Here is a 12,418-nt window from a genome sequence, read left to right on the forward strand (position 1 = left end):
GGCTGGGTGGAACGGCTACTGGCACCTGACTGGGCGGAGCAACCAGTAGCAGCTGGCTGGGTGGAGCTGGAAACGGTATACCCCAATACATGGTAGGCTGATGAGAGGGGAACAGAGGAACGCCCATAGTGGGATGGATTCCTTCTCCCGGCACATATTCTCTCACTGGCCTCGTCGAAGTTGAAGTAGATGGAATAGATGGAGCAAGCATGTCTTCTTTCAGGCACACTTTTATCCTGTTTCTGTGGACCACCTGCGGCTCGAACCCTTCTTTCTGTATCTCGTATACATCCGTTTCAGGGTAAGGGACTGCAGTAATGGTATAGGGTGGTGAACAAATATTGGAATTTACTTAACGCAGATAAAAAATATGGAAGTATGTTTAGACAAAAACCAAGATTTGTATATAGAAAAAATAGATCCATAGCTAATCATTTGATTAGAGCAGATATAGCAGAGAAAAAGGAGAGTAGACAATCATTTTTAAGAACACAGAAGGTGGGGACGTTCCCTTGTAGGTCATGCCAAAATTGTAACAGTATAATTAGGGGTGACAATGTAATACATCCTTCATGTGGGAATAAAATTAAATTAAAAGGTTTCCATACATGCGATTCGAAACAAGTTATTTATATGTTAAAATGTCCGTGTGGAATGTCATACGTGGGGCAGACAGTTTGTGCAATGAAAATTAGATTAAATGAACATAGAAGTTCCATCAGGCTGTTTAAAAAGAAAACTGAGAATGGAGATAGTGTATCCGAAGATTATAATAGAGAGAAATTTGGGGAGACAAGTCTGGCTAGACATTTCGTTGCGAATGGGCATCAGATAAGTGAGCTAAAATGGTTGATACTGGAAGAAATAGAGGGAATTAATAGTGAACAGATAAAGAAGAAATAAAATCAAAGAGAAGTCTTTTGGATACATTGTCTCAATTCTTTAGCACCTAAGGGGATTAATGAAAGCTGTAATTTTAATGTTTTCCTATGAATACTGTCCGATTAGAATCCTGGTTTTAATTATTTTATATTTTGTATGTAGAAATGAATTCTCGTGAGAGAACGTACCTGTATAAGTGTATGGTGGTGGGTGCACAGGAACTATGTTGAGAAAGGGAGGAGACTCCTGAGTAGTGTTGAGCGGCATAGGCCATATTCGAATTCGCGAATATTCGCGAATATATGGACGAATATTCGTCATATATTCGCGAATATTCGCATATTCGTTATATTCTCGTTTTATTTTCGCGTGTGCGAAAATACGTGTATGCGTAAATTAACATATGCGAATATTCGCATATACGAAAATTAGCATATGCTAATTTTTGCATATGCGAATTTTCGCACGCCAGTCTCACACAGTAGTATTACAGCCTTCTTTACACCACACAAGCTGGAAGCAGAGAGGGGTGATCACTGTGATGTGTACTGTGAAGAAAAGAAAAAAAAAAAAAACGAATATTCGTAATTACGAATATACAGCGCTATATTTGCGAAATTCGTGAATTCGCGAATATGCGATATTCGCGAATAATATTCGAATTGCGAATATTCGCGAGCAACACTACTCCTGAGACGTCCAGCAGCTCGCATGTTAGCGAGCGTTTCCACACCCCCTCAGAATTAGCGTCCACATGGCCAGGAACACACCGTCCAGCAAGCAGCAAGTCTGGGATGGAAGGTTCTGAAGACACCGAGTGGAATAGCCTCTGAGCAGTCTATTGAGCACCGGGTGATTATGTTCTGTATATCTCTTTGCAATTTTGTACATGGATAAATTTGGAGATAAAGAACTTTTTAAGTGCAATTCCCAGTCTATGTCTGTTTCTACATATATAGGGTTCTGTTTCCCATAATGAGTCAAATTTATGGGTCCTAGGGAACTTTCAGAGCCACACATTATCTCCAAGCTGTAAGGGCTGAGCCGAAGCATGTCGATTATAATCCTTCTGCTGACGCTCATGAACTTCACCTATTTTCTTCTCAACAATGTTTTTGGCCTCCTCTATTCTTCGTTGATGCTCAACGACACCCAACTTTGGGAGAACTGAGGGGAATTGTTGAACGGTGCTTGCAACCCGAAGGTCCGATCCTTGGGCAATTGACCTTGTCGGCCCATCATCAGGAAAAAGGGCGTATACCCTGTAGAACAGGGGACAGTGTTGTTGTAAATTTCTAGGAGTTCAGGCAACAACCGGGGCCACTCTTCGTGCTTTGAAACAGAGGCAACTCTAAGCATTTGGATGAACACTTGATTAATCCTCTTGCAGAGCCCATTCCCTTGGGGATGGTAGGCCGTCGTCCAGAGCTTCTTGCAGTCATGCAACTGGCAAAGTTCCTGGAACAACTGGGCTTCAAAGGCAGTTCCCCAATCCATGAGGACCAATTCGGGACACCCCAGAGGTTGGATCCAATGACGATAGAAGAGCAGAGCAGCTGTTTTAGCGGTAAGGTCCTTGACAGGGACCACAACAACCCACTTGGAGTAATGATCCACCATGGTCAGATCATGGCAGTAGCCAGATCGAGTGGGGGCCAACTTCACATGATCCAAGACAACAATCTGGTTCGGCCTTTCTGTACAGATGGATGTAAAGGAGCCCTTGTGTCCATTTGGGTATTCTTGATAACATTGCATACGGAGCATTCAGCGCACCATTTCTCGATGTCCCCCGCATCCCTATCCAGTAAAATCTTCTTCTAACGGTGGCTTCAGTCTTATGGACCCTGAAATGCCCGGACTGGTCATGATAGGAATTCAGGACCATGGCTGCATCTCTTCTAGGGACCACAATCTGATGTATGCGATCTCCGGAAACTGGATCCTGGGAATTTCAGTATACCAAATCCGTGTGCAGGAACAGGCGATTCCTCTGTCGCCACAGTCGTTTCAATTCAAAGTCCCCTTGTGTCTTGTGCAGTCGAGTGGGCCCTTTCTTATGGAGGCAATAGTCTAAGAGTTCCCCGATAACCTGGCTTTCGTTCTGAAGTGTCTTCCATGTGAATAATTCTTCAGGGACTTTGAGAGGTTCAGGTTCGTCACCCTCCTGGGCAGTTAGAGCACTCTGGCTCACGAACCTTCTGTAGAAGGGAGGCATCTCCACATCTTCCCACACATCTTCAGCAGGAGGTGCTTCCCCCAGGGCCATACGAGAAAGTACATCCGCATTAACATTAGTTTTTCTGCTGCGGTACTTGATGTTGAAATCATAGTTAGACAACCGGGAGGCCCAGCGTTGTTCAAGAGCTCCCAACTTAGCAGTGTTCAAATGGGCCAAGGGGTTGTTATAATTGTAGACCGTGAAGGGAGTAGCAGCCAGATAGTCTTTAAACTTCTCAGTAATGGCCCAGATCAAGGCCAGGAGCTCCAATTTGAAGGAGCTGTAGTTGGCGTCATTCTTTTCGGCACCTCGAAGATGCCGGCTGGCGTAGGCAATTACCCTCTCTTTGCCATATTGTACCTGAGATAGGACTGCTCCCAGACCTTCGAAGCTTGCATCTGTATATAAACGTAACGGCAGGCTGTAATCAGGATACGCCAGAATAGGGGGTTCCGTGTGGAGGTACTTCAGGGCTCGGAAAGCATTTTCTTGGTCTTCAGCCCACTGTATGGGTAACCTCCCATCATAGTTCTCCCGGCAGTGCCTCTCAGTAACTCAGTCAAGGGTCCAGCAATTTGGGCAAAGTGGGGGATGAAGCGTCGGTAATAACCAGCAAATCCCAGGAAACTTTGGACACTTAGGCCACTCTCTTACAGCACTCACTTTATCCGGATCAGGCTGAACACCTTGGGCACTTACGACATGTCCCAGATAGTGTACTTGTGGCTTCAACAAATGACACTTGGAGTAACCTTGTTTAACCTTGAGTCCATGTTGGATGAGGACTTGAAAAACTTCCTTCAGGTGATCCAGGTGTTCCTGATATGTCCGGGAATAGACAATGACGTCATCTAGATACAACAGAACACTCTGGAAGTTGAGATGTCCTAAACATCACTCCATTAAGCGTTGAAATGTAGCCAGGGCATTGCTCAGTCCAAAGGGCATGCTTTTGAACTCGAAGAGTCCCATGGGGGTCACAAATGCTGTCTTCTCTCTATCCTCCTCCTCCATTGGCACCTGCCAGTAACCACTTGTCAAGTCCAGTGTGGAAAAGTAGGCGGCAGACCCCAGTGCAGTCATGGATTCTTTACTACGTGGGAGAGGAGAAGCATCCTTGTGAGTTATGCCGTTCAATTTCCGTTAATCTACGCAAAAGCGGATAGTCCCATCTTTTTTCTTCACAAGGACCAAAGGTGCGGCCCAAGGACTCTGGCTTTCCTGGATAAAATCAGCCTTTTTCATTTCCACAAGCATCTTCTTTATGGTCTGATACATTCCAGGAGCCACAGGGTGATGCCTTTCCTTAATGGGTGGACTGTCCCCAGTGAGAATCCGATGTTTAATCATTGTGGTCCTGCCAAAGTCTGTGGGGAACTTGCTGAAAGCCTCTTGATATTGTTCAGCGACTTGGATGACTCCTTCCACCTGTTCCCTGGGGTTGTCTTCATCCCCTATTTGCAGTGGGACCCACCAAGGCTCCGCTGAACTCTGATCAAGTCCTCGTTGGGCCACTTGTGACTTCGAGACCACATCTCTTGCGTCCAGATGGTGCAGTTTAGCCACAGGAGTATATTTGGGTAGCCGGACGGCAACTTCAGAGTGATTTATTAGTCTTACCGGAACTTTCCTATTTCGTACCGTTACCAGGCTTCTAGCGTCTCGCACCAAGGGACAATCTTCCAGGACGATGGGCTCCAAGAGCACTTGGTAATCTTGATTTTTCACCCCAGGTCGGGCGCGACACCAAATAACTGTCTCCGTCTGTGGTTGCAGAGTAACAGCGCATATGTCCTGAATCCTGACTCAACATATTTCTCCTTGGTGATTCACAAACTTCTGTTCTACTTGGAGGATTTTGAGGTGGTGTTGGGCAGCTCGCCGGCCTGGAGGTGACAAGTGAGGGAGAGATGCATGCAGTGCACAGAAAATATCATCAAAACAGTGCCTCATGATATTCATTCCTAAGATGAAGTCAGCTGCCCTTCATCTCTAACATTGGTGACAATCACACCCTGCCTTTCTAACACATGCTCTCCTACCTTCTCCGTGGGCTCCCAGTAGCCATGCCTGGGTACTGGTTTCCCGTTCCCTGCGATTACTCTAAATTCTGCTTCTCTAGGCTCACACAACTTTTCTGGACCCCAATACTTATAGAACACTCCCTGCGGAATGGTGGACACCTGAGACCCCGTATCTATCAGAGCCTTCAACCAGATACCCTCAACTATCACCTGTAGATAAGGGCAAGGAGCAACATAGATAGACAGTCCTTTCTTGTCGCTGGTTGGTTCTGGACCTTCAGCAGCTCGACCTCGACCTCAGGGGACGCCCTTTGAAGCCCAGCATTGGCTCTTCCAGTGTTCATTCTTGTTACAATAACTTTCAGAGAAGGGGTATTAGGTGTATCAGCAGGGCGGGGGTTGGTTTCTTAGGTGGAAATGTTGCAGATCTAGAAGGATTGGGCCGCACAGCCATTTATTTAAAGGCCTTAGCTAACTGTTCAATGTCTTGCTTGATGTCTTGTAGATCAGTTGTCCAAGGGCTAGAAGAAGGTGTTGGAAGGGCAGGCTGAGAAGGGACATGTGACTGGGGCAAGGGCCCCAGGGATTCTGTAGCGGGAACACTAGCCTCTTCTGTCTGGGGGCCTGATTCAATCACTTTAACCGCTAGTCTCTTAAAAGCTGGGAAAGCCATGTCGGGGTTTTAAACGGCCAGCATCCTAAGATGGGCTTTGTCCCATTTGTTCAGTGCCCCATCTATAAAACGGTCCATCAATACTCGGTTGCCCTGATCAAGCGTGATGCCGTCCAGCTTCTGTACCGCCTCAAATGCACTTTGTAAAGCTACTGTATATGCTCTGAGAGTCTCACCTGGTTTCTGACATCGCTCATATAATCTGAGGCGTACCTCAGAGGGGGAATGAGATTCAAACACCTGAGAAAGTCCTTCGAAGATCTGCCCCACTGTGGCTTTGTCAGACGCTGGCCAGGTGCAAAGTTCCTCCAAGGCGGGTCCCTGGAGCTGTCCCAGAAGCAACTGTATCTGTTGATGGGGCAGTAATGCATAAAATCCGAAGAGGCTGTAGAACTTCTCTTTAAAGTCTCTCAATGTGAAAGGGTCACCATTGTAGGTGGGAAGCAAAGGATTCCCCAGGAAGACAGGTGCAGCAACAGGGGCTCCCAATACATAGGGAGAGGCTGGAGGTGGACTTGCTGGATCCTGCTCTGCCTGTGACGAAGATCTTGCTAGAATCACAGGGAAAGCACGTCTTTGTGAGGTAGAGAGTGTTGGTGAAGGCGGCAGTACCCTTCTGACTAGAGGTGGAGACCCCATTGGTGGGGTCACTGGAACATCGCCTCCCTGCCGCTCAGGTGGGGACCGTGGCGCTGCAGGTTCTGACATCTTTGTATTTGGTATGCTGGCCCTTTAAGTAAATCTTGAGCTCCTAGGTCTCGAGGGGATACGCAGTTGTTCTCTAATCTGGAACTTGAGAACGTAGATTTCAAATTTGAGAGCGATGACTCGAAACTCAATAGTCTTTAATTAAAATTTTAGTGTGTTTATCGGCAGCTGGAGTGACTCTATATAAGACTTCAATTTGGCAATCTGGTGTCTCAGAGTCCCGTACTGTTCCGGCTCCTTGCGACTTCCAACCCGCTGTCGCACTCTGCGCCTCTTTTTGCGCTGAACTATCTCTCTCCCTTGATCTCTGGCTCCAGACTCCAACAAAATGGCCACCGCGGCACCGAGGGCTTCAGTGGGCGGGGTCTCTGGATCACGCGCGTAGGAGGGCCCCGCACTGACCTCAGCTCTTTCTCTTACAACTTGTAACTCCGCTGTACTCTTCGCCTCCCCCCTTACTTTACATGCGCACTTTCTCCACACAGCACCGTGCGCGCAACCCCTTACTCCGGAGTATAAATCACAGTACATGAATAAAGTCCATTATTTTCTGGGGGAGAGTACACTTCACTAGTGGCACCAGTAGTAGGCACACAGCCGAATCCTGTTCGTGACACCAAAAATAGTTTGTGGTGGCGGATGAGAGGATACTGTCTCGTGGGGTTGTAGGGTATTTAGGGTGTTGCTGTTCAGAATAGTTAAGGGCGCTGTTAACCCTTGTCACTCGTGATGCCAGGGTGAGGGTTAAATGCTGTGTTTCGTGGTAGGTCTATTGCCACCCTTCCCAAGGACAATAGGTGATGCAGAAATAAAAGATTGTCCACAACCGCTGTTAACTAAAAACTTAAAGGAACATTTACTGAAGGATTTCTGTACATCTAGTAATAGTAACAGTCCAGATAACAGAGTCTCTACCGATATAGGTGAGCAGCGATTGACCGTCGGTTGGGATCAGATAAGCCCAATTTAGCTTCTGAATGATTGTATTGCAGAGATCCGCTGGATTTAGGGGAATAATTAGGTCCAGTGATCTTGCGATGAGCAGCGGGGAATTGCTTAGCCTATCCGCTATGTTAGAGGCCTAGACCGCAAGGCTTTGGCCTAGTAAATCGTCTTGTAAGCTGCGGAGGTCCTACCTCTTCCAGAGTCAGTAACCCAAGAGAGCAACAAAGATGGCGCGGGTCCTATATATGGGCAGGGGCTGGCCATTTTGGATTGGTCCATAACGACTGTCACTCACCGTTACAGTGCATTGTGAGTGCATACGTAGCGGGAACCTCCAAAAGGTCCTGTAGCAAAACCATAGAGTTTCAACCTGACCACGTGACCCGAGGGTCCTGCTACGCTCCAAACAGGTAGATAACAAAATATATACATCTATATTCCTATACTTATATTTATATTTAATAAAACTGCTATACAGTCATTAACTAAGTATGAGGTGACAAGGGGAAAACTACAAAATAGGGACCCCGATGTCCTAGGGACTCTGACTATGGGGACCTCTATACAGGTAACGTATAAAATATGGTACCGGGACACCACAAAAAAAAATTACTATTTGGATTGATAGAAAGGATGGACGCCATTATATATATTGTAAATGGTACTATCATTATATATATTGAATATTATCCATGATATGACCTAACATGTGGACAGGGCTTCACAAGGTCTCCTCACGGAATGGAGTCATACAGATTACTCTGCTATAGATATTGGGCTTATTGGCTGCTCCCCCTCATTGGTTAGGACATTATTAAAGGGGTACTCCAATGAAAACCTTTTTTTCTTTTTAATCAACTGGTGCCAGAAAGTTAATCAGATTTGTAAATTACTTCTATTAAAAAATCTTAATCCTTCCAGTACTTATTAGCTGCTGAATGCTACAGCGGAAATTCTTTTCTTTTGAAACACAGAGCTCTCTGCTGACATCATGACCACAGTGCTCTCTGCTGACACCTCTGTCCATTTTAGGTACTGCCCAGAGCAGCATATGTTTGCTATGGGGATTTTCTCCTACTCTGGGCAGTTCCTAAAATGGACAGAGATGTCAGCAGAGAGCACTGTACTTGTCATGTAAGCAGAGAACTCTGTGTTTCAAACAGAAAAGAATTTCCACTGTAGTATTCAGGAGCTAATAAGTACAGGAAGGATTAAGATTTTTTATTAGAAGTACTTTACAAATCTGTTTAACTTTCTGGCAGCAGTTGATTTAAAAAAATTAAAAAAAAGTTTTTCACCGGAGTACCCCTTTAAGGTTGGGAAAACACTAGTACATACATATAATCTACAGAAGAAGACCACATCATGCGACTGCTGCCAGACATCAACCTTGAAGGTTGTTAAATCACAATCCCTACAAGATCAGGGTTTTGAATTACCTATATATTATATTGTATATAGTTCACCAGATCTCCCTCTTATGAATTGTTTCCTGTACGGCTTCCTTAATGTCTTTATTCCTCAGACTGTATATAATGGGGTTGACCAATGGAGTAAACACAGCATATAGCAGGGAGAGGATCTTACTCATGGTCTGTGTTCGGCCTTTTGTTGGGACAATATAAACACCGAACAACGTCCCATAGAATATGGAGACCACAATGAGGTGGGAGCTACAGGTGGAGAAGGCTTTCTGTCTACCAGTATTAGATGAGATCCTTAGGATTGCTGAAACAATATAAGTATAAGACATTACAATGATGGAGGTTGGAATGAGGACAACTGGAATGCTAATTACATAAAGCTCCAAATGAACCATGAAAGTGTCAGAACAGGACATTTCTAGTAAAGCAAGAAGATCACAGAATAAATGGTCAATGATATTTGGTCCACAGAAGTTTAGCTTTGCTGTTGTTATGGTGTAAATCAAAGTAACAGAAAATCCAAAGAACCAAGAGATGACGGTCAGTATAACACAATGTCCACTTGTCATGATAGAGGAGTAACGGAGAGGATTACAGATGGCCACATATCTGTCATAAGACATCACAGCTAGGAGAAGACATTCAGATACTTCTGAAACATCAAAAAAATAAAACTGAGTGATACAACCAATAAAAGTCATGGCCCCTCTATTATTCAGTAGGATGTGGAGAAGGTTGGGGACAATATCTGTGGATAACACGATGTCACTGATGGACAGATGTGAGATGAAGAAGTACATTGGGGTGTGGAGGTTCTTGCTGTGGACACCAGGGTGATGATCAGGAGATTCCCACAAATTATCAGACAATAAACCACAAAGAACAGACAGAACAGGAAAAGTCTTAACCCTCGACTGACCTGAAATCCTAAGAGAAGGAACTCTGTGACCTCCGTCCGGTTGTTCTCCTGTATGTAGATCTAGGCAGTAGATATAATGTGATATAAATCCAAAAGAAATGACTCTTATAATATGACACATGACTTAGGTTTGTAATTACCATAATATGAGTTAGATGTATTATTAATCTGCCCAGTAATCATGAGAATATTATACTTGTCATTTATATAAGAACTATATACACTTATGATTTGTCCAAACAAAACCAGAAATAGGGTAAATCCAACTTGTTGCAGAAATTTAGTTTGCCTGCATAACATTTCCTCTCTTCTTCTTGGTTTCTTATCTACAGCAATTACATGGATTTCTGCGCCACCATTCTGACACTTGGGGCAAACACAGACAATTCTTCAACAAGAATGCATGTGACCAGGGACTAACATAGACTCTTCTCAATATTGCCTTCAAGGGGTTACCCACCAGAAGGTGATTTTAGTACTTACTTGAAAGACAGAAATGGAAACGCTTAGGATGGATCCATGCTTGCCCATGCTGCCCCCACCATGATCACTGTAGGGATGGTATTGGGCAGGTGATGGGCAGTGCCTGGTTTCCCCCAGACATGATGCTGCCCCCACCATGATCACTGTAGGGATGGTATTGGGCAGGTGATGGGCAGTATCTGTTTCCTCCAGATATGAGTCTGCCCCCACCATGATCACTGTAGAGATGATATTGGGCAGGTGATGGGCAGTGCCTGGTATCCTCCAGACATGACGCTGCCCCCACCACAATCACTGTAGGGATGGTATTGGGCAGGTGATGGACAGTGCCTGGTTTCCCCCAGACATGATGCTGCCCCCACCATGATCACTGTAGGGATGGTATTGGACAGGTGATGGGCAATAACTGATTTCCTCCAGACATGATGCTGCCCCCATTATGATCACTGTAGGGATGGTATTGGGGAGGTGATGGGCAGTGCCTGGTTTCCTCCAGACATGATGCTGCCCCCACCATGATCACTGTAGGGATGGTATTGGGCAGGTGATGGGCAGTACCTGGTTTCCTCCAGACATGAGGCTGCCCCCACCATGATCACTGTAGAGATGATATTGGGCAGGTGATGGGCAGTGCCTGGTTTCCTCCAGACATGACGCTGCCTCCACCACGATCACTGTAGGGATGGTATTCGGCAGGTGATGGGCAGTGCCTGGTTTCCCTCAGACATGATGCTGCCCCCACCATGATCACTGTAGGGATGGTATTGGGCAGGTGATGGTCAATAACTGGATTCCCCCAGACATGATGCTGCCCCCACCATGATCACTGTAGGGATGGTATTGGGCAGGTGATGGGTAGTACCTGTTTCCTCCAGATATGAGTCTTCCCCCACCATGATCACTGTAGAGATGATATTGGGCAGGTGATGGGCAGTGCCTGGTTTCCTCCAGACATGACGCTGCCCCCACCACGATCACTGTAGGGATGGTATTGGGCAGGTGATGGACAGTGCCTGGTTTCCTCCAGACATGATGCTGCCCCACCATGATCACTGTAGGGATGGTATTGGGCAGGGGATGGGCAGTGCCTGTTTTCCCCCAGACATGATGCTGCCCCCACCATGATCACTGTAGGGATGGTATTGGGCAGGTGATGGGCAGTGCCTGGTTTCCCCCAGACATGATGCTGCCCCCACCATGATCACTGTAGGGATGGTATTGGGCAGGTGATGGGCAATAACTGGTTTCCTCCAGACATGATGCTGCCCCGACCATGATCACTGTAGGCATGGTATTGGGTAGGTGATGGACAGTACCTGTTTCCTCCAGACATGAGGCTGCCCCCACCATGATCACTGTAGAGATGATATTGGGCAGGTGATGGGCAGTGCCTGGTTTCCTCCAGACATGACGCTGCCCCCTCCACGATCACTGTATGGATGGTATTGGGCAGGTGATGGGCAGTGCCTGGTTTCCTTCAGAAATGTTGCTGCCCCCACCACGATCACTGTAGGGATGGTATTGGGCAGGTGATGAGCAGTGCCTGGTTTCCCCCAGACATGATGCTGCCCCCACCATGATCACTGTAGGGATGGTATTGGGCAGGTGATGGGCAGTGCCTGGTTTACTCCAGACATGATTCTGCCCCCACCATGATCACTGTAGGGATTGATATTGGGCAGGTGATGGTAAGTGCCTTGTTTCCTCCAGACATGATGCTGCCCCTACCATGATCTCTGTAGGGATGGTATTGGGCAGGTGATGAGCAGTGCCTGGTTTCCTCCAGACATGATGCTGCCCCCACTATGATCATTGTAGGGATGGTATAGGGCAGGTGATGGACAGTACCTGGTTTCCTCCAAACATGATGCTTCCCCCACCATGATCACTGTAGGGATGATATTGGGCAGGTGATGGGCAGTGCCTGGTTTCCCCCAGACATAATATTGCCCCCACCATGATCACTGTAGGGATGGTATTGGGCAGGTGATGAGTAGTGTTGCTCGCGAATATTCGCAATTCGAATTTTATTCGCGAATATCGCATATTCGCGAATTCGCGAATATTCGCGAATATAGAGCTATATATTCGTAATTACGAATATTCGTTTTTTTTTATTTTTTTTATTATTATTTTTTT

At 46.1% G+C, this 12,418-nt stretch overlaps 1 protein-coding gene across 1 annotated transcript; it reads right to left on the bottom strand.

Annotated features, from left to right (window-relative positions):
- Positions 1-8,915: 8,915 nt before the first annotated feature.
- LOC130366694 (olfactory receptor 1009-like) lies at positions 8,916-10,327 on the bottom strand. The gene is given in 3 exon segments (XM_056569015.1): positions 8,916-9,700; positions 9,703-9,856; positions 10,280-10,327. Coding segments are annotated over 3 exon segments (987 nt in total).
- Positions 10,328-12,418: the final 2,091 nt, after the last annotated feature.

This window comes from Hyla sarda, chromosome 4, assembly GCF_029499605.1.
Source record: "Hyla sarda isolate aHylSar1 chromosome 4, aHylSar1.hap1, whole genome shotgun sequence".
In the NCBI taxonomy this organism is placed as follows: Eukaryota; Metazoa; Chordata; class Amphibia; order Anura; family Hylidae; genus Hyla; species Hyla sarda.